This window comes from Protopterus annectens, chromosome 4.part1, assembly GCF_019279795.1.
Source record: "Protopterus annectens isolate FY-2018-M chromosome 4.part1, PAN1.0, whole genome shotgun sequence".
NCBI lineage: Eukaryota > Metazoa > Chordata > Ceratodontiformes > Protopteridae > Protopterus > Protopterus annectens.
This window is the reverse complement of record NC_056734.1, coordinates 744,282,164-744,306,304: the sequence shown is the minus strand read 5'-3', so window position 1 is coordinate 744,306,304 and position 24,141 is coordinate 744,282,164. Positions and strand designations below refer to the sequence as shown.

The following is a 24,141-nucleotide window of genomic DNA, read 5'->3' as shown; positions in this document are numbered from 1 at the left end:
GGGCATTTACATCACTTGTGTAGAAATTAATGTAATATTTTTTTAAGGATTGTACTATTTTATATTTGATACTTGGACTATTTGAACCCACAATATCTGACTAAGTCTTACACTTGATTACTACAGTTGGTTTGTGCTAAAGACTGAAGCATGTGTGTTTGCATTTACAGTTAGGATATGCATGCTTACTTTTCTACAACTGTATAAAAAATAAATTTTAATTTAAAAGCTACAATAATGTTTCTGCTGTGCAGCATGCATATTCCTTGCTTCCCTCAGTCTCTCTAGACACTTAGTGTGGGCCTCTCTCTTCACAGTAATATCTGCATTAGCTGTGGAATAAAAAAAGCAAACAAAGGAAGAGCATTATGCATACCAGGCTTGCCCATATGTAGCTTTCTATCAACTATAAATTCTCTTTATTAGTATACTTAAACAACTGTGGGATGTTACCAGTCCTGAACTCATCCAGTCATTGGTTGATGGTATCTGTCTTGCATCTTTTCAGGTTACTAAAGTGATGCCTACACTATTTTCCAGTGCATGGAATGCCAGTCACACTGGAGACAGCATTGGCCAGACTATCCCAAGCCTTAGACATGTACTGGGAGCCAGTATAGTTTGCCTGCAAAAGCATTTGGTTGTAGCACCATACAAGTGGTCCAATAAAGATTCTGGACTCCTCATCACCTCACCTCTGTGCCCTGAATTTGGCATCTTCCCTTCTACACCAGACATGTCCAACCAGAGAGAACAGAAATAGCTAAGAATGATTTCCTGCCAATGCCTTTTATTACATTTACTTGTAGTGCGCAAACAAGACAAAATGATGCCAACTGCATTTGCATGATGTTAAGCAGAGAGCAACAGTGCCAAAATGAGAGGAAAACAATTTTGGAAATTGGAAGGTTAATCTGACACTTGGCATTAGTTTGAGGGTTGTTTGCTGCTAGAACTGTTAGATGATTTAATTTTCCAGATGTACTGGAGGCATAAATTTCATGACCCGACACATTTTTGGTTTGGCTTTATACATTGATAAAATTGATTTTTAGAATGTGGGATTCAAACCTATGCATAAGAGACAAAACATTTTCTTCCACAGTAGTGTTTTACATTTTTGCCACAGAAGAAGTGCTTCTTAGACATACTCGTGAATTATATATAACCTTACATGACAGATTGAGGAGTTAACCATGTATGTGTGTGACCTGACAAGGTCCTGGTTTAAACATTCATGTGTGTATGAGTCTAATTGAAGTCTGAAGTCCATCCAAGGCCAGATAGCACAATTGTAATTACAGAAACATAGTAGCCTGTGTACACTCAGTCATACATATAATTTGTGCTAGCACCATTGCTATACTTACTTATTAGTATTGTTATTTATAATTATGTGTACCTTTTTACGTGACATTTGATATAAAATGAAATGGAACAACAGTAAAAATATTAGAACCCATGCTTATCTGTACTGTAGCCCTACACCTACACATGCTGCCACAGGAATAGTTAAATAAGAGTTGGATATTTCCCTATTCGTTATTAACTTCTATGTGTTAACTGCCACACAATGCTGCTTAGCATATCTGAGTAGTACCCAACATAACTGATAAAATGTATCCATTTGAAATTGTTGACTGTCTGCTTCCTCTTTGCAGGTGTTCTGGACCTGCAGATGTTGTGAAAGGTTCCTAATCATTGTGCAACATCGCTAAGTGGTGTTATGCACTCGAAAGCAAAATATGCAAGAATTTATCCTTTTTGAAATTAAGAATGTCTACATCCTGTCTATAGACATTACTTCAATTTGCATGATGGTAAGCATCAAGCAAACAAGACAAGCAAAACTAAACTTGTTTTAGTTTTGTGAGTAGTGTTTATTAGGTTTCATCCTCAAAAGACAAATGTGGGACTTGAACCCAGATCTAAAGAGAATATATACAGTATGAATCATTGTGTTTAGCAGATGTGCTGCACACACAAGTGATTTTCAGGTGTACTTGATGAATTATTTATCAAAGAAGCACTTTACATGACATTTATTGCATTTAATTTCCCATGTTTGTGAAAAGCTGTGCACCGCACAAATACTGGCAAGAAAAGAAATGTATAAAATAAAATAAACTGCAAAATATATGTTACTACACATGGAAGATTTTTACATAAGTATGAATTTGAATTATTACAGTAATGAACCTTCAAAATCCAGTAAGGGTGTCTTATCCCTGTTTACCACAGAAACAGCTTTGCAGCAGAGAATGAAAATCATTGTGCATACAAGCAAGTGCAACATCATCCACAGTATTAACAAAACATATGACAAGTGTACTCTTCTGAGTTGTTTGTACATGTATTAATTTCAGCTATAGTGCAGTGAGTGATCACACAACCATTTATGACTATTTGTGCAGAAATGTAGCACTGTCTTATCTCTGTGTATGCTGCTCACTCTTCTCTTATCTTAGCAGTAATCAGAGAAATACAGTCTGTAAGGCATTTTGTATCATTGTCCTTAAAATGTATGAGAATATTAAATGGCAATGATATACAGTTATTACCAAAAGCAGGGGAAGATGGATATTCCTGAGCAGAAACTGAGGCATGTGTGCTACTTATTTACATTTAAAACCTTGATACAATTACTTCTACACTTTGTAAGGGTAACCTGGGTGACACACCCACTGGACCTAAGGGAGTCTGAGAGGCTGTCATGTTTTCCTTCTTCCTACCAGTAATCATTCACAATTGCAATCCATTAACCACAAACACTGAGTGAGTGCCTATACTATCTTTACATCTGCTACATAAAGCCAAGAATTTGGGAATCAGCAAATCAAATGAGTTCACAACTCATTTGCATCTTCACTGTGCTTACAGGCCTGAATCTACATTATTAAAAGGGAACCATATAGCTGGGAACCTCAAGGTGAGAAGACTTGTTTATGTGAATAACACAGAAGAAGATTCCAATTACTTTGATTTTATCTGCACGGAAGACTGCTGATCTTGATAAGGTATGATTGCATTTTTTCAGTTATGTGCTAGATTTACTCACGTCACTAGAAAAATAAAAAATAGAAATAAATAAATATATATATATACATATATATATATATATATATATATATATATATATATATATATATATCTATATATATATATGTATGGGTCTACTTCAAAATATCGAAATACCAGAACATCGAATCCCATTTTATTGAGACATGAACAGTGAAACTGTACTTAATCAAATGGCTACATCATCGAAAATGATGCCCAGAAAAAGAACTACTTGGCTACCATTGACAAACTACACATAATGAAGAAAATCAAACCCTTCAAAGTGGAGGCTTCACCCCCCCCACCCCCCAACTAAATATACTAACTCCAAGATTACATAGTAGTGGGGAAAAGGCCAAATACCTCCATGGAGGCCAAGTAGTTACTTTCCCAGGCATCATTTTTAATGATGTAGTGAAGTTTCTCTGTTTTCATTTTGATGAAATGAGATTCAGTTATATGATACTTTTAATTGTATGGACTTATTAGAAGTTTACTGATGGCATAGGCATTTATGTCAGGGCATTTTACTTTCTCAGACGCAAAGCCTTATTAACTTTCATCAAAAGTTTTAATGTTACAACTGTTTTTCTTTACACTTTTCTATTGTTATTTCAGTGAAATTTAAATGTCCTATATTGTCAATGACATAAGAATGTTAGCCTTCTAGGATGACCCATAAACACCTCTAGGGGAGTGCTGGCCACAGGTAGAGGTGACTGGCAATTGCATAAAATGAATTTTCTGTGGTAAATGTATACACATGCTTTTGGGACAGTTTCTTTGATAGCACTTATAGAGCAATTCATGGATATTTTATTCCTTTGTTTGGTACCAAAATATCATTTGCCTGTTGTTTTGATGGTGGTGGAGCCAAGTTCCATTTCTCTGTTGGGACAAACAAAATTGTTTGTATAGAGGTTTGCTTTGCTATTGTCAACCCCCTTGTTTTGGATCAAACCTTGTTTTGTGTGTAACTATGATATGCTAAAACCACATAACCTTTTTTTTTTTTTTTTTTTTTTTTTTTTTATATATTTGAATATCTTGAAAGTTTTTTGTTTCTCCAGTGGGTGATATTGAAAAACTAATAATGTGGTACATCTAAGCAGGACTTTTATTTTTGTGATATTATGTGTAGTATCCTTCTGTTGTGCTTTATGTCACCTAGGACTATGGCACCCAAGCTTCTCAATCCACACAACCCCCCATTCAGTGACTCTGAAAATGACATGATTGTGCAAGCATTTCAGCAGCATAGTGTCTTTATGCTAGAAAAAAAGCAATGGGATATGTCTGGAAAGAAGCAAATTTGGAACCAGATAGCGAACAATGTAAATGCTGTTGGGGATGCAGTAGGGCATATGATCAGGTGCATCATAGGGCCACTGAAATGATTTAATCAGCCTGGAGGAAAGCAGCTGCATTGGCCCATGGAGAGATGGCTACTGGGGGGGTGGCCTGCTACAAAGCAACCACTGATACCAAATGAAGAGTTACTGTCCACTGTCAGAAAACTCAGTGGAAATTGCACAACCGCATGTGATTGAAGTTGGTGCTGCTGTTTCAGGAAGGATAAGTATGTGCCAGGAGGAGCTTCCAGGTAGGCTTACCTATGTCAATTAAGTATTTTTTGTATAGTAAAATATTGACAGCAATACTTAAGTTTTGTTTAACAATTTTTTTGGTAGAAAGATTTAGTTATAGATTGATACAGTTCACAACACATTCTGGTTTACTACATATGGGCTTGAGGTGGGCATGCCATCCATGTTTCTGTTAAATGTATTGTTAATGTACATATAAAGACCCAACATATTTTTACCCTTTTGTTACTGTTATTGTGATCATAGTGTCCTTACATTTTTGTTTAACTTCTTCCAGGATCATCCTCCCTAGCAAGTGTGGAGCCATCTGCACATGGCAAGTCAAACATTTTTATTTCAGTACTGATGAACAGTTCACAGAAATATTTATTTTGTGTGTGTGTGTGTGTGTGTGTGTGTGTGTGTGTGTGTGTGTGTGTGTGTGTGTGTGTGTGTGTGTGTGTGTGTGTGTGTGTGTGTGTGTGTGTGTGTGTGATGTGGGTGTCAGAACTGTGTGTGTATTGATGTACCATCTTTGACAGTATCAGCAGTGTTAGTTTGTTAGCATATATTGAACTGTAGCAGTGTAGCTATTCATTTCTTTCCTGTGTTTGTTGCTTATTATCACAGGTGATCCTGACAGTGAAAGTGTAGGACTCATTACCTGATAGCAGAGTATCAGCAGACTTTGATCATGATGGTGGGAAAACAGAGGCACAGTCAGGGGGTGCAGAGGTTGACTCTGACACTGAGGTTGACATTCAGCCATCCCCTGCAATTCTATTGAACACAGCCAGTAGGCCTATGCAAAACCATTCCAGTGAGCCCTCAGATTTTGGACAGGTGGAAGGAGAGACACTCAATATGGGTAGTGTGTGTACTGCGGCTTCAGTGCTTGTTGACTCTGGCCATAGCCAAATTGTGGGTGAGATGCCATACAGGATGGTTGTTAAGGGTGCTTGGAGGATGTTTGCTGTGCATCCTCCACTTGATCCAGGTGTGTCTTTCCTTGCCACTTAACATATGTTTAGGGCTATCATAGAGATGCAGACACAGTCCAATAGGACTTCTAAGGAAATGTTTAGGGTTGTAGATGTGGCTCAGGCTGATGTGTGACTGCCTACACTGTGTTGCTGATTCAATGGATTTAATGAATGATATGTTAGAATGGACAGTGTCCATGATGGAATGTCTGCAGGGATGGGGACACCATCCACTTGGGAAAAGGTTAGCCACATCATCTGATGTTAGCTGACATGTCTGTGTCTGATTACACTAATGTAGTGGCACTACTTCCACTGCTCCATTAGTGGTTGAGTTGACCACACCCAGATGTGGCAGGCCATGTTGTCATGGTCCTGGCCATACTTATGAGGAGAGCACATACAGCAGACATCACTCACATTCAGGTCACAGCAGTGCATCTGACAATGGGCATAGACATGCCAGTGCAACTCCTGGTAGAACCAGTTCTCATGGTCAGGTATTATGACGATGAACTGCCACCTCTACCATGCCTGGCTCACATCTGTCCAACAGACCAAGACATAGAGCTAGCACAGAGCTTGGCTGTGTTCTTGCAGACACACACCAATTTCGTCTGGAGTGCCCATACAGACACACACATAACAGTTACATGGGTCTGTCATGAGGCTTAAAACTCATTCTGTCTCAGTGGCCATTTGATACTTTATCCAAATGTCTGCTGGTTTCTCTTTCTTACTTACACACACTGACTTACCTTTTTTGTCAGCCTAGGCTCCCCCCCGCACACACACTCAACAGTCTGTGCAAATGATGATAACTGTGCTATACCTTTGTTTTCTAATTTTGGATTTAGAGATACATAAGTTTTTTTGTCTGTAGCTGAGTTAGTGCTTAGTACTTCTGTGTTTGTGATGCTGTTTTGCTAACTGCATTGGTTTCTTAATGTTTTTGTAATGTGTACATGTCTCCCAAACTCTTACAGCAATAAAACTAGGTCAAGCCATCAATAAAAGTGGGATAAAGTCTGAACAAAAGGGACTTTTTAAATATTTTGTTTTTACAAAATTAGGCAGTTGATAGAATCAAACTGTTTTTGCATCACTATTTGTAAGATTTTTCTGAGGGACACAAAATCTGAAACTGAAAACTGTGCCATTAATTTCTAACTTCTCTGTTTAATGATTTGACAGTACAAAGGTATGAGGTCAAACTGAGGATATTCTGTGACCATCAGTACTTTTGAGAGGTATGAATGTGTGAATCGTTAATGCTTGAGGCCTATTACTTGATAGAGGACACATGTATTCACATAAGTCATTAATGTCACATGTTGTCATCATTGCTGTAAAAATTAACCACATTTTATTTACTTATATTACCAAGTAACAGTGTGCATGGATATGCCATTCACTTGTATTATTGCACATGTTTTAATATTCCATGTTCAACACTTACCTTGTAAATCCAGCAATTACAGTTTTAGTTCAGGGCTGAGTCTGTCTGATGATAGCAGTACACAGCCATTACATGTATGGATAAAGGTTGTGAGCATTGCCTGGCATCAATGTTATTTTATGTATGTGTATAGCATGAAGGTTTTAGCCCCTTAGGTAGTGAGTGAGTGTGCTATGCTTTGCCTCTTTAGCCATTGTGACGCCATATTGATCATGCCTATGTCTGCCTACACCCATATCAGCTGCTGGTTCCCCCTTTGAATCCTCACCTGTGTGACTGTGGTGTCCTTGCCATTGGTGGTGGGATGTATGTCCCTTCCCTTTGTTGATCTGTTTAAGCTATTTTCTAAGGATGATGTTGCGAAGCATGGCACAGACAATGAAGATTTCAATACTTGTACATGGATTGTACTGTAGGGCTTTTGTGGGTGTGTCTCATTATAGTGTTCTTCAGTTGGCATGTGCATTTCTGATGGGTGCCATCAGCCACAGTTGCATTGCATAACCTGCATCACCCAGTAAATAATCCTACGGGATATCACCCCTAGTAAACATTCATACCGTTGAGAGTTTTGCCAAATATGTGAGTCATGGAAATTGCCTGAGTTGCCGGCACATACATTCAAGATGATTTCCTTAGTGTTACACATCACTTGCACCTAATGGAGTGGAAGCCCTTTCTATTTATGTACACCATCCCTGTTCTCCAGGTTGTGCTTTGATTTCTATATGTGTACAGTCTATGGCACCCTGTACTTCACAGTATTGTGTTACAAGATTGGACTCCAGCTTATTTGTGACCCTATCCTCAGCTGTAAGGAGAAAATATATGTGGTCACTAGCATGTTGGAGCATAGCATTCAGGAATCAATGCAGAATCCTGGATGCTGATGCCTGTGATACTCCCATCATTTCCCCTGTTGGTCTCTAAAAGGTTCCTGTAGCTAAAATTCTAAGTGCTACACATATCTTTGTCTCCACCAGTGCCTGTTCACCTCAGTTTGCCCTTGGCCTGAGTTGAGGATGAAAGAAGTTGCAGAGTTCCTGTAGTGTGTGTCAATCCACCCTGCAGCATTCTACAATTTCCACCTCATGCAGATTTTGAAAAGTTAAATGAGGTCTAAAAACCCTTCTCCTCCTTGGCCATGGTCTAATAGTAGCAGCAGCAGCATAGACTTTAGTCTGTTGCACATAAACATGAATTAAAGCAACAGCACCCCCTAACATTTTTCTGTGTAGACACCTTTCAGTGGTTGTATTGCAACAGGTATTGGAATTCACAGGTAAAACCAGCGCCGAGTCTGCACCTTTGCTTTATAGCTTGTTGAATAACTCCTCCATCTTGGATTGATTATTGAGTGTGCAATTCATCTTCTTGTGCTGTAATTAGCATACCAGAGTGTTTACCATGTTTGTGCAGCTCTACACACCGTGTTGAGTCACTTACTGAATCCAAAACAGTGTGCTATCATGTGTGCATCATGGTGGGATGCAAACACAGTCTTAGCAGATCATGTAGGCTTTATTGAATCCAGCCCATAATTTTTACTATGTAACATGGCTTAAAGAGGAAGGATAACATGGTGTGAGTTTATACATCTTCTACTTACTCCAGAGAAGGCTCCATTCCATTTGATGACACTCTCGTTTATTACAATTTCTTTTCCAGCAGGAAATCGTGAATCATAGTTGCCAACTTTAACACATTTAAGAACACCATCACTTGAAATCTGCTGATTTAAAATATCAAATACAGCTGGTGGATCACCATTAATATCAAAAAACACTTCCTCCATAGCTTTGGTTTTAAACTTCACATTTTTTATATAATACAGGACCTTTAAAACAAAAAAAGGAATCAAGAACAAAGGTTATGAATACTCCACATAAAACTAATTATATGTGAAGAAATTTAAGCTGCAACATTTGTAAGACTAAATGGCCTGTTAGAAAAGCTGATTCCAAAGCAACAAGCAAAAGAAATGTTTCCCTATAGAAAGCTCCATTCCTTTGTGAAGCAAAGATCTTGCAACAAATATAATCTTATCACATAATTTAACTTGTTAACTTTTTAACTTGTTTTATTTTCCTTTAATGTTTTTCATTTCTGGCTTGATCTGTCTGGCATTGCATTTGGGGTTATAATAAGACCACCATCTAAATAAATGGAAAGCTGTTCAAATAGAGTTTTATTAGCTAAATAAATATTTTTTTAACAAATAATTCCACTTTCAACATTCATAGCAACAACTTGCATAATACAAACTTGTCAAACTCCATATTAATTTTACAACACATTTGTCATCAGTCACCATCAGTTACAGATTATTTTATTGGCCATTTGAGTTTTGTGCTAAAAATAATGGGTACTCCCCTGTTGGCAGATTTTTGTGCACCTAGCCATAATACTGCTGGCCAGCTACCTGAATAAGTAGTTCATTTTTTATTTTGGGAAAAATATAACTTGGGAATCAATAGTGCTTAACTTTACAGATACTCAAATGCAGTCTCCTCATGTATTATTTAACCATGGATAGTCACATATTTTAATTTTATAAAGCTTAACTTCCAGGGGAATGGTGTGAGTAGCTTTTACCAGCTTCAGACATGCAGCACAAAGATATAGTTCTATGCAAATATTTATTTATTTATTTATTTTATTTATTTATTTAACATTTTGTTGACCGGGAAAGTCTGACTAGGTTCCACAGATCCTGTTTTCAGCGGAGGCCCGGGGCGAAATGCTCCAGACGCATGTCTTTATTTGCTGTGACTTCTTTAAAAACACACCTGTGGGTTAAGAAGTCGAGGTGCTCTTGACAAACATGCATGTTTTATGACTCTTAGTAGGAAGTCACTAGTATATTATAAGATTAGCTCCCTAATTTTTTTTTTTACTAAAATTTTATAGTAAATGCAGATTAAGCTGATGGGCCGATAGTCCTTTGTCTGAAATGTGGTTTCCTCTTGTGCATTGCCACAACTGTTTGCTTCTTTGTTTGTTCATTTATTCATTCATTCATCTCTCTCTCCCTCTATCTATCTATCTATCTATCTATCTATCTATCTATCTATCTATCTATCTATCTATCTATTTAATTATTGGGTTGCCGAACACATTTTCATTTTAAGCTGGGGCAGAAAAGCTCCATCACAAGAAATTATAAGATAAATCATGTTTATTTTAAGAATAAGTGGCTTATTCCTCAATGTGTTGACTTGCATTTTTCATTGTTTCAGATAACACGCTAGTCAAGCAACTCCTAATCCCTTTGGCGCTACTGCTCCTACAGCCACAGCAGTAGGCAACTGGAGCTAAGGATTTGCACCTTTCAATTATCTCTGTAGCTATGTTGGCTGAAATAGGGACAGTGGAGATTGGGGTTTTGTTCCTTTCTCCACTGTAGTGCAATCTCATAATTTGTATCTATGATTAGCAGGGGGATGGGGTTATAGCCCCCCTCATGGGGATGCAGGGGTGCTTGCCCACTGCAAAAATGCAAGTGTTGTTTTTTTGTTTCTTTTCTTACCTTCCAGGTTTTCGATATTCCCAGTTAAGTCTTTTGATGCTGTGTGCTTTTGTTCTTATCTTAGAGACCCAAGAACACATATCATACAGTCATTGTGCACATAGGTATAAATGACATGAGATTTATTCCCCTAGTCTATATGAAGAGAGACATGATGGCATTCTTGGAATATGTATATATGGCAAGCATGAACTTATCCTTGGGCAGTATTCAACCATCCCCAAGAAAGATGACATAATACAAACAAAAGGCTTTTATTCTGGTGTTATTCTAAAGAGGTACAATATATATCAGCCTGAGAAAAGATGGAAGACAGACCGAATTTTTTTAGCAGAAAGAGCTTGCATCTCCCCACAAGCCGATTTCTATATTGGCTAAAACCTTGTCCACCTCCATTTTGTCTTTTTTAGGTAAAGTCAGTCTTCTAAAGCTTCTAAAATGGTTAACAGAATCAGGACAACAGAAAGTTATTGCTACTCATTATTAGTAACCTTAACAAAAAATACATACCCTAAAAGCACTGCTTACCCTGGAAAACAAAAAGTATATGTATCATCATGGAGGCCTTGTTCAAGACCATTGAAAGCACTCCATCAGTGAAGGGCTTCAATGCCAGTCATTCATACAGAACAACTGTATTAGAAGTAGGCACTAAAGGTGGAGGTGTTCTCTATATTCTTAAAATAAACCTTACCTGCAGACACATTAGGCAAGATAATAAACTGGTACACCTCTGCATCCAACTTACTATAACCAAAACTCCTTATCATATCTTAGGTAACTACAGGACCCCTCTATGTACCCCCTCAGCCCATACCTCTTACCTAACCATTATGAAGTACCTATGTATTAATCTAAACACCATTCAGCTGTCTTGTTATCAGCTGGGAAACTTATAGATCCTCAAGTATGTATACCCAGAGATTTCTAGACTTCGTATATACAAACTCCCCAGATCAGTTAGCCTATACCCTAACCAGGGGAGATAAAATCCAAGGCATGGCCATTACCAATAGGCGACAGCTCTACTCCCCATTTATTGTAACCTCCTCCCTGATCAAATCAAATCACAAGTTAGTCACATTCACCTTAAATCTGAAGCCAAAAACATCTTCCAGTAACTTGGTATTCAGAGACTATGTGAAGGGTAATCTACTAAAATTGAGTGATATCCTGACTAAATTTAAAAGCCATTTCCCCTTAATGGTTCCACTGCTTATGCAGAATCCTTTACTGACATGTTATGTGCGTATGTAAATAGTTGCATAAATGCTTCTGTCCCCTTTTGAACCAAAATACAAATCAAATAAAAAAAAACATATGATAAATCACTAATCTAAATCGTAACAGCAAATAGAAAACAAAAAGAGAAACTCCTTGCAAGAAAAACTAAAGAAATATATAAATTTAACTCTCAAGAAGTCAAAAGTGCTCTTGCTAAACTCTGCAAGAACTCTGAATGCTAATCAAATCAAGCAAAGTCAAATATTTGGTAAAAAATAGCCACCCATGTGAAAGATAACCACAAAGCCTCTTTTATCTATGTTAGAAATCTCAGTAACACTGTTTAGCACTGCACACATTTAATAGTAAATGATATTACACAGTCAGACCCAAAGGCCATAGCCAACCTATTAGTGGACAAATGTAGCTGTAACTTCTCTCCCCTATCCCCTGCAATACTCGCAGATCAAATATCCCCATTTTCTCCCCTATTCAGTACTCCCAAGAACAAATTCTTGTGTCTCTTATCTAAGACCAAAAACACTATGCCTATGGGGATGGTTAACATACTAGGCTGCCTACTGGATAGCCTGAAAGATGAAGTTGCAGACCCCTGCAAAGACTATTCAACATAACCTCAAAACATGCTTTGTGTTGGATGAATGCAGGACAGCAACAGTCATTCCCTCATACAAAAGTGGGCTACAATGGAACTGGGTTATTCCAGACCCATAAGCCTCAGATTTGCTGGAAATCCCTTGGGTACTTCATATGTTCATAGGTAGGTACTAGGCTATCAGCCCTAGGGCTTATACAAGCCTAGCCAAAAAGGTACCCTAGCTTTCACCACCCAAGAAAATTATTTTCCTGTGTCCCTGTCAAGCAGAGCCACAGAGGTGATCCCCGGGGTGAATTTCCTATTTCCCATCCAATCATCAAGATTTTTCTTGAAGAGTGCTAATGAAGAGCTTTGTTTGATATAGGTAGGTAGTTTGTTCCAGAGTATGGGAAGTCTCTGGGACAGGAATCTATCCCTCCAGCATGTTCTGTTTATTGTGGTGACAAGGTTTAGGTCCATAGAGCATGTAGCTCTGAGGGATTGGGATTTCTTTAAGTGGAGCATGTCCAACAGCTCTAGGTTTGACATAACTTTGTATGTTAGGCAGAGATCATCTTTGAGTAGGCGATATGTGACAGAGTAAAGCTGGAGTTTTTTTAAATGGTCTGCGTAGGGCATCTGATTGAGGCCAGTAATTCTCTTTGTGAGGTATTTCTGCTGCCTTTCTAGTTGTTGTAGATGTTTTGTAAGGTACATACCAAAAGGGGTGTTGTACTCTATAATGGGTCTAATGAGTGACGATTTGAGGGCACAATAACCTCTTTTTTTTCCTGGATGAGAAACCTTTTGTGATGAGTTGTACAACGTAGAAGGATTTTCTGACTATTGTGGTGATGTGATTATCAAAGGAGAGACTACTGTCCACCTGTGTCCCAAGGTCTCTTATCACACTTTTGGTGTTAAGTAGACTACCACCTATGTGGTAGCTTATGGGTACAGAGTTTTTACCAAAGAGGATGACAATGCACTTTTTGGCATTGAGTTTGAGGCCATGGCTTTGGCACCAGGCATCTGTCTCAGTGAGGCCCTTTTGTAGGATGGCCACATCGTTTGGAGTTTCAATTATGGGTCCTAGTTTGCAGTCATCTCTGAACTTCATTAGCCAAAGACCTTCTGTGTTAGCCTGTACTTCAGAAAAGTAGATACCAAACAGGAGAGGACCCATGATTGAGCCCTGTGGTACTCCACTTGTCACTATTCTGAAGTCGGATTTGGAGTCTGCTACTTTCACAATGTGGGTTCTGTCAGTGAGCCAGCTGGCAACCCATCTTGTGACATAGGGATTTATACCTAGTTTAGTGAGTTTATCTATAATTCCAGAGCATGGGATGGTATCAAAAGCCTTGGCGAGATCTAGCTAGGCTGTGTCAACCACCTTACCCTCGTCTACAGCTTTGGTGACTGCTTCAAAGAAGTCAGTCAGGTTTAGGAGACAAGATCTGCCTTTTACAAACCTGAACTGGGTGGGGTCCAGAGTTTGGAGATTACCAATGTCTTTGTTTATAAGTTTCATGGTGATACATTCCATGGCCTTGCAGACCAGGCTCATTAGGCTAATGGGGTGGTAGTTCATGGGGTCTGTGGTGGCTCCCCCTTTGTGGAGTGGGAGAACCGTCGCTGTTCACCATTCAGTGAGCACAAAGCCTGAGGTGAGGCTATGATTAAACATGGTGCTTAGGTGGGGTGCCTGTTCATTCTGTAGTTCATGTAGAATGCAGCCTAAGATGTTGTCAGGTCCCATGGATGCTGTGTTCTTGGCTTTGGAGATTGTGCCTTTTACCTGTGCAGCCATGATTACAGGAACTTTGTATTTGTCTGGTATAAAGATGGGCCCTTTAGGGGGTGGGGTGGGGGTAAAGTTAGCACTGAACCTATCTGCCAGGATGTTGGCAATATCAGTTGGTTCTGTATATTTAGTGCCATTGTGCTGTAACAGAGCAGATCTGAATGTGGCAATTGAGAATCTTGACATAGTTATAGAATGTTGTGCGGTTGGGCAGGATTCATGAAGCCTCTGTGTAAGAGTTACAAGGCTTACACGGAGGCTGCAGTTAAATGGTGTGACGTCAGCATGTCATGCATATTCATGAGGGCATGCTGAATGACACCTAAGGCTTACACGGTCCGTGGAAGACAGTAGGGGGAGTGTCTGTAGGCCGAGCCCTGCAAACGGACACACCCCCAGAAGAGTAAAAGTCCTAAAAGTAAAACCCCAAGACAGAGTCCGTGAAAATGTGAATAAACACAACACAACACATGCCCCCACAGACTATGAACATAAAATATATAAATGAACATGTTATAATTTTTTTTTTAAATTGTAAAGATGTTTGCCCGTGAGTGCACTCATTTGCGCGGGCGTGCCTGTAGCTTAGCCACAGTTAGCAGTCAGTGGAAAAGCATATAAGAACTACATATGCAAAGTAAGCCAAGAAGCAATAGCGTAGCAGTAGAGATGTCGGCTGAAGAGCAGGCAGTCATGGTTCAAATCCCCCAATCATCAATTTTTATTTTTAGTGAAATAAGCTCGAAACAAGTCTCTGACATATATGTACACATATAAAATTATATTTTATGTAAAATGTAATGAAATGGGCCATTTATCTTGAAGAAATGTGAGATAACAAAATAATAAAAAATGCCAGATGCGCCTATAGCTGAGCTACAGTTTAACAAGTTGAGTGCATCTGCCCATAGGTGAGCAGTGGTTTAGCAGGTGTAAAATGAGTGCCCATAGATGAGCAGTGGTTTAACAGGTGTAAAATGAGTACCCGTAGGTGAGCAGTGGCTACACACGCTGAAACTGTGTGCCCCTAGCTGAGCTGAGTGTAATATGTGTGCTGACAGCCAAATGACGCGTAAACCAGCATACCCAGTTTGAGTGGAGCTGCGCACCGTGCCAACAAGCTAACCGATGGGCAACGTTGAGCAAGCTTTAACAAAACTGCCTTTACACAGACACCTCCTAACCTGTGTAGACAGTCATAAAATATAAAAAGCAGTGGCCAGGTTCGAACCCAGGATACCATGCACCATAGTCAAGGTACTGAACCACTAAGCCATGACAGCTGCACTTTGAAATGCAATAATAGCAAATATATAGGAATGAATAGAAAGAGGAGCATGACAAAGCAGGTTTTGTGAAGCTGATACAATTCCAAAATGGCCAATCACAGATAAGTGCGGGAAAAACGGCATATATAAGCCCCATAGGCAGGAATACACAGCATAACCAATTGTAGAACCAACTTGCAGCCAGAATGTCAGGTGTAGGTGAGGGTAGTTGCTTTCGAGCACAGAGGTGGGGCGTTGAGGTGTCCAAATATATGGTTTGGCTCCTTGTCCACAATCATGAGGCCCAACTCATGCAGAGCCAGGTCCTGTGGGGAGCATATAGGGCTGAGGTGTGGGACCAGTTGTCTCATGATCTTACCAGTGCCACAGGGATACCAAGGACTGGTGAGCAGGTCTGTCACCACCATGCGGACCTGAAGAGACGGAAGCAGGACCAACTGAACCGTTGGATCCAGGAGGCCCAGCAAATGCCCAATGCCCCACTACTGAGTAAGTTACATCTAATTATTTATGTAAGAAATTAACCTAGCTGATATTATGGAGATGTGTATTCCAGTATTACTTTATTTATATTACAGCTGCAGGTGTCCGTTCTGCGAACCGTAGAGCCTATGGTGATAGGCTGGTGTGGTTGCGCCACCAGGCAGGTCAGTAATCCTCTCCCTGTAACTGTAAATAAATATAAAAGTATGACAGTTAGCAAAAGAGTGCAGTGTAGTCACTAAGTAATAAAATGTGCAAGTAACAGTGTAAGAGGGTTTGCAAGTATTGCTTAATTACAAAAGTGTGATGCAGTCTGTAATCCAAACAGAAAAATGAAAAAGTCTGAAATAAAGTCTGAAATAAAGATGTCCCACCTGTAATATAATAGTACAAAACCTGCAGCAGGCTGAAAAGTACAGCTGCAGAAGCTGAGTAAAACACATGTGTGAAATATATCCCTGTTGAAATACAGAAACATGACAGAAGTGAGATGGTTGGAAAGGATTGTAATAACTACAGGTAAAACATGTCAATAAAGCCTAGAATTAAGTACCATCCTGAATTGTAAAAATAAAACAAGTGAGAGAGTGTGAGAAAGAGTTATGAATCCACCAATAAAGTAGTAATAACTCCTGAATAAAGTATACTGCAGTCAGTACAGAATGAAATGAATGTGACAAGCAGAACCAAACTGCAAAATGTGTTGAAAATGTTACTGCAGCTGGAATGTGTATCCCAAAATCTGGATATGTTGCTCTCAGGCTGCAATATGCAGATAGTATGGTTGTCTGAAATACCAAACCTCCACAGTTGTCTATAGCTATATAAAGCAAATGTAGCAGGATTATGTAGCTGAACAGAGCCAGATATGAATGTGTATGAATAAAAATGAAAATGTATATTGATGTAGCAGTAACATTCCTATCACCAACTTGAAGTAGTTATCACATAGGAAACTGTAGGTAGAACTGTAGTGTGTGTATATATCTGCATCTATTATAAATGTACAGCATATGTATTGGCATTTGAAGGTGTTAATTAAATTTTCTTCACCCTACCCTTTAACCACATATAATCCATTCCACGTGAAATTGGTATGTGCAATCACAATTAACACTCCTGGACATTTGTCCTGTTGGGTCATACATATTTGCATGTACGTTGATGCATCTGCCCTGTTCATGCATCCAAACCTGATGGCCCATTGCCATCAATCAACCCTGCATGTTGTTGGACTGTGTATTGCTGTTCAAAATATGCATGTGTTATGCTTGCTGTTCAATGGTTTGAATATCTGGGTGTTTGGTTAATGGGAATACTAATGCATGCTGTTACAACTAATTGTGAATGGTATTGTATGTTACTAACCCAAACTGTCATGACATAATGCAAAACATAGGACGACAGGGAAGGCAGGTTCCAGCGGACCCACCTCTCCCACCTCAGCTGGCGAGTGCACCTGGCAGTAGTGCCCAGTCCGGACCCTCCTCCAGTGGCCTTGTGCCACCTGCGGCTGGAAGGGCTGCAGGGGATGGGGCTCGTCCCCCCTCTGCAAGTGTGGCCGGAGGAGAACAACCACTCACCCTCCGTAGTGTCCGGACTGTGGTGCATAGGGAGATCCAGGGAGCTGTTCTTGGGCCCCTACGCCAGCTTGAGGCACATGTGGCACAACTAACGGGCGTGCCTGCTGCCCGGCCTACACAGCCCCCAGCACAGCCCCGTCCTGGGCTGTGAAGGCACAGTGGCGACTGCCCATGGGTGGGGATAGCAGTTCCACTGTTGCCATCTGTGGGCTCATGGGCTCTAGATATCCAAACAACCATCCCTGTCAATTGTGTAACCCCCCCACATGTGTCATACACCACCCCTGTATGCATCTTGTTTGTCTTGTCTGTTGACCTACCCATCCTACCTCCCCACCTATACCGACTTCCTGTACCTGGCATACCACTCTCACCTGAAAAAAAAAAAAAAAAAGGGCACTCTGTACCCACAAAAAAATTATGCCCCATACATAGCTGCCCATTTCATACACATGTGTGCTGGACATGGAAACTGTCAATTACAATTGGCTGTATAACAAGTATTATTGTTGTCCTCACACCTCTCTTAGGGGTGGAAGGTTTCAAATGTCACACCAAATTACGAACATAAGCACAACTGTTGCTGATGAAGAAATGGGCAGCTATGGGCCTTACCTACATCCCTCCTGCAAAACCCGAGCTTGTTTCCCTACTGTCTTACCCTCTTTGTGACCCCTTTTTCACCACTTTCCTGTCTTCCCATTTTCATTTCTTTCAATGAAAATAGCGCGGGTGTGCACAAGAGTAAGCACTTTTAAGCGGTTGTAAGCGGGTGTGCGCGGAGCTGAACGCCAGTGCGCAAGCGGGAGCTCCACGCAAACCAGCACTAACCCAGTTACAACTGCTTAAAAGTGCCTTAGTCACTCTGAATGACAAGTCCTGTAGTCTGCTCAAAAGCAAAATAAAATCCCACTGTCAGTCCCGAACCCAGGACCTTGCAAACAGTAGTCTGCATGACTTACCACTAAGCTATGACTGCTATACAAGAACATTGTGCTATAATAAATATATCATGTAATAGTAGGAATGAATGTAAAGGGAATATAGGATGTGTAGTACACAAAGCATGTCATGTATATTTACTGTCAAATGTAGTGGATTTCTAGAATAGTAGTGTGTGAACAGAAACAGCCATGCTAGTTGGTAACTAGTAGGTAATAATGTCACTGTAGCACCTTGCAAGCCACACACATACTCACAGCAGGATAATCACTGCCCATACCCCACAACCTCTTACAGGAACACATCCAGACTAAGTAATAAAAAATGCAGAGCAAAGGACCAAAAACAGGGACACATTCCAAATAATGCTACAACAAACTTAGACTGTTCAGAGAGTAACAGGTTCTGCATTTTGTTGGATGTTTGGAAGGGTATGAAGTCTGAAACTTAAATGTTTGTCACTATAGTCTGACTTGAGCCCACAGTGATTTGCCAGAAAAAGCTGTTTATGAGATATTGACCAAAATATGAGGCAAAAATGTGGACAACCTGCAAATATCTGTACACTTGAGAGGTCTGACACTGCCATATTTGAATAGTTAAGAGCCTAGACATAGCAACAGTGACTGAGTTACAGGGATGCCCCACAGACTCCCTGTGAAATGTACAAACAGTAGGCAGAAAGGTGTTACAACACATGCAATATTAACTATGAAGTACTGAAAGTATGCACCACTCGCATGGCAGAAATAGTGTAGTAATACATATGCTCATGCTATCCCACAGTCACAACTGCAGAATACCAGACAATTTAATGGGTGTACCCCACTGATATGTACCATTCCATGAGGCAGATAAAAGATGCACCTGAGAGTCTCTGGGGTCTGCTCAGCAGCATACTCAAATACCCTAATAGATGTCAAGGCCCACACCATGGCCAGACCACACTGCATGCAGTAACACCCTAGCAGATATAGCAAGCATTCCAAGGTGTGAATGTACATGGAAAATAGGAAAGCCACAGCAACACACTACAGTCAAGACACCTAGCAGGCATACAAGTACTGAATGTAAAGGGCAAATATTGAAGCCATAGCAACAAAGTGCAATAGCCACTGCTATACACCAGTTACACCACATGTCCCACAGGAAAGCACACACACCCACATTAACAGTAGTAGTAGTCTTAGGTGTCAGTGTACATACACACTTAGTACAGGAAACTGGAGAAATGAATGGAGAAATGTTAATCTACAACACAGCCAGAAATATGAGAGAGATACTAACCTTTACACTCACAGAACAGTGTCCACAGCATACCAGCATGGTCCCTGCCCTTAAAATCTGAAAGGGCTACGCCTATCTCACATACCTTTTTATAGCACTGTCCTGAAATCACAGTGAGAACTGCAATCAGTACACAACTGGCTGCATGCAATTAGCAAATGCTGGCTAACAATTGGTGCAGAGGCCATCACATGGACATATGCAGATACCTACAAATGCATGCTGTACTCCCAGTCCACACATGCAATACTTTCATTGCAGCCTGTGGAGGTAGGGAGAGACAGAGAGAGAGAGAGAAAAATAATAAATAAATAAACATACACAAACAAAACTGGTCAGCAACAACCACTTGAAAGCTGACAACTGGCAAGTGGAGCAGCAGGACACGAAACCAGACGGCAACACAAGCAGCTGTGACAAACACAGGTAATGTAAAGTAATACTATAAAAGTCTACATACTGTGAACCCTCCATATGTGTCATTGGTCTGTATCCATATGTATATGAAGATGTGCATAGGGCAGGGGACATACAGCAACTATCAGTGAAGGCTGTACATACATATGTATGTGAGGGCATCTATGTGCACATATCAATGTAGGTTGAATGTAGGTTGTAGTGCAATGTACAAAGAAGGTTCCACAGTTATGTATGTTTAGCAGTATGTTAGTGTGTGTATACAGTTTTGTAAACAAACATGTTGATATACCTATCTATCATATGGATACGTATGTATGTCAGTATATGTATGTATATATATATATATATATATATATATATATATATATATATATATATATATATATATATATATAATATGCATATATGTATACATACATAGAGAGGGATGTAGGAATACATAGACAGATGTAGATAGATAGAATATGTACAAACATATATATGTAATACACACATACAGATATAGATATATGTAGATACATATACATAGACAGACAGATCTGACTATCTACAGGTATGACTGTATATGACGATCTCACACTCCCCCTGTCCTACCCCCTCTGTCACTCTCACCCCCTCTCTGTCACACCTCCCTCTCTCCATATCTATAGCAATATATGTACATATATATATATATATATATATATATATATATATATATATATATATATAATATAGTGTATATATATATATATATATATATATATATATATATATATATATATATATACATATATACATAAGAGAGAGATGTAGATATATTCTGAGTGAGGCACATGTGTACAGATGTATTGCAACAGATGCCTGGTGACAAAGGCATGGAGTGAACACCAGTGTCAAAACTGGAGTACCATACCCCATTTCAAATCACCTACAGCAGTAACCACCAGATATGTGATTGGCTGCCCACCACTGCATGTGTCAGGGGTGAACAGGGTCATAAATGTATACAATAGTCCCCCCAATGATATTCACAGTGGCACACTATTCCTGGAATCTCTGCACATGGTATGTGTCAGCAGACATGGTGTGTTAGCTATGGACATGTACGTCAGTGTACCCCTCCACACCACACAATGGCTACCATGGTATGTACCTCACATGACAGCTACAGATATGGAGAAGGACACAGTGACATGTACAACACTGTGACAATGCACTCAAACACATTACCAATGCACAGTGACTGACAACACCACAGAGTGCACACATACTACCCACATAGAGGTTACCACTCCTGGATTTACATACTTAAGTCACACCCATGACAGATGTCCAACAACCATAGTAACACCTCACACCATCCACAACCTAAATGACTGCTGTGTGTCATCTGTGACACTGCAGTAGAGAGAACATGGCGGAGGTACAGGTTCCTACCCACAGATAAGACATACCCTACAATAAACCACACAACTTTAAGAAGCAAGACTCCCCCATGAGTACATGTCACACATACCCCTGCCGAATGTTAGTCAGATAGGTAATATGCCATATGAGTCACCCTGTGTAACTGTTTGACAGGAGCAGGTACCATCACATCACATGTGTCACAGTGGTCAGGGTAGCAGAACAGTATACTGCTGTAGTCCCAGGGGCAATAGCATATTGTATTGTATTGTATTGTAATGTATTGCATTGTGTTGTATTGTATTGGTATGTAGAGGTGCCTCCTTCATGGAGTGGAACCACTGCTGCTGTATGCCAGTGTACAGGTACATATCCTGTAGTCAGGCTAGTGTTACCAAGTACTTCTATATGTGTGTTTAGCTCCTCTTGGAGTTCATGTAGCATGCAACCGGGGATACCATCAGGTCCCATTCATGTTGTGTTTTCTGCTTTTCTGAGGGTGGCTCTCACCTGGACATCTGTGATGACAGGGAGGTTACAGTCAGCTGGGATAAATATGTCTTATTTTGGGGGAGAGGGAGGGGGGAAACCTGCACTGAACCTGTCTGCCACAATGTTGCCAATATCTGTGGGTTCAGTGAATTATTTGTTGTTGTGTACTAACTATGAGCATATTGGAGGGTTTCTGACCAGGTTGCTAACATAACTGAAGAAGGCCTTGTGGTTATCTGTAGTGTCCTTGTTGATTTCGCTCTCAAAGTTGCCCATGGATGTTTGTATGAGAGAAAATAGCTCCTTACTAGTGCTGATCAGACATGCCTTCCCTTTATGGAATTATGCTCTGTCTTGCAGTAGCTTCCATCTTTTGTTATACAATCTGTCTATGGCTGGGGTCCACCAGACAGGATGCTGTCCCTTTGTGGAAAGTGTCTTGGTCTTATATCGGATTGCATGATCCATGCATTCTCGGAGATGTCCGTAGAAATAATTTGTGAAGGGGTCAGCATTGTGGGTTGTGTCTTCCACTGGCCCAGTGGGCTTAAAAGATACCATGTCAGTGTTAGGAAGTGTAAAGTTTGCATTTGAAATGTTATTCACCATAGTCGTTTGTGCTGGTGGTGGAGGTGGGATATATATATCCAAGGCAATTAGTTTCTGGTCAGCTCACAGTAGTTGATGATGTACCCCGTACAGTACCTCGATACAAACCCCCAGAGTGAGGAGGTGCATTGGACCTGAATCAGTGTTCTGACTGCTGGGGTTTGGTAGTATGTCGTATGGAGTGTGCCAGGTACTGTTGCACAGTTGTTGGCTGAGCACTGATACCTGGCCATTTACATGTGTATCCACCAATAGACAGACAGATGCTATATATGTGAGATATGTTGTATCACAACAGTCGAGTAGCATGTGTAGTATGTGTGCCAAATTCTGCTGACATATTTTGCTGATATCATGTTATTTCCTTTTTCCGGACCATGGCTCACCAGTGCAATCCAGCGTACTCTGCAGCTGAGGATGAGGAGATACACCAGAGCCTGGTGCGGGATTATGCAATACTCTTTTCCCGCACTAGCCAGAATCAGCAGGAGAGGGCTGCACTGTGGCAAGACCTGGTCCATCGGGTAAATGACACAGGCATGCATAATAGGACATATGAGCAGGTACGACATCACTGCAGTGATTTAATCAGAAATGTCCGTCAGCGTGCGTCGGATATCCACAGGCAACAGGTTGCCACAGGTGGTGGGGTGGATACACATCCCCCACTCACCAGACTGGAGGGACTACTCATAAGTGTTGTGGCTCCAGCCCGCCAACAACAACAACAGCAGCAGACCTGCATTATGATGGAGGCTGGAGCCACGCAGCAGCAAGACTACGAGCATGCAGGTAATATGCCATATGTATAGTTGACTGTTGTGTACCCTGGTAGTTAATGCATGTGTGAGGTGTGTCCTTGGTTTGTAGCTGTCATCATAGTATTTAATGTGCAAGTGTGATATTCTCAATATCAGCAGCTGACCTGTGAAAGGTGACTGTTGTACTACTGACTGTATCATACTCAGTAACAATGGCACAGTTGTGCCCACTGACATTAATTTCCTCACATCTGCAGGTCCCTCCGGTGTAACAGCAATGCAGCCTATCCATGCTGGTGAGTGTGTATTAACAAATACCTTTAATAGTCTTGATAGTAATAGTAATATTAGGCTCACTGAGTAGTGCTCTGTGTAAGCATGCAGGTGTGTCTGTGTCCGTGTGTTGATATCACGCATACTTAGTAGTGTGCAAGTGTGCAACTGTGTGCAGCTGTGTGCATGTGTGCATGTGTGCATGTGTGCACCTGTGCATGTGTGCATGTGTGCATGTGTGCACCTGTGCACCTGTGCATGTGTGCATGTGTGCATGTGTGCATGTGTGCATGTGTGTACCTGTGCATGTGTGCATGTGTGCATCACTGGAAACATTGTGTAGACATTGTAAACTGTGTTTCCTGTT

General features: G+C 40.4%; 1 protein-coding gene across 1 annotated transcript in view; it reads right to left on the bottom strand.

Moving 5' to 3' along the window:
• Positions 1-24,141, bottom strand: part of LOC122801284 (vomeronasal type-2 receptor 26-like) — a 255,486-nt gene that overhangs the window by 174,468 nt on the left and 56,877 nt on the right. The window contains exon 2 of the mRNA XM_044070832.1: positions 8,698-8,925. Within this exon, the coding sequence (XP_043926767.1) occupies positions 8,698-8,925 (228 nt within the window). The remainder of the gene's footprint in view (positions 1-8,697; positions 8,926-24,141) is intronic.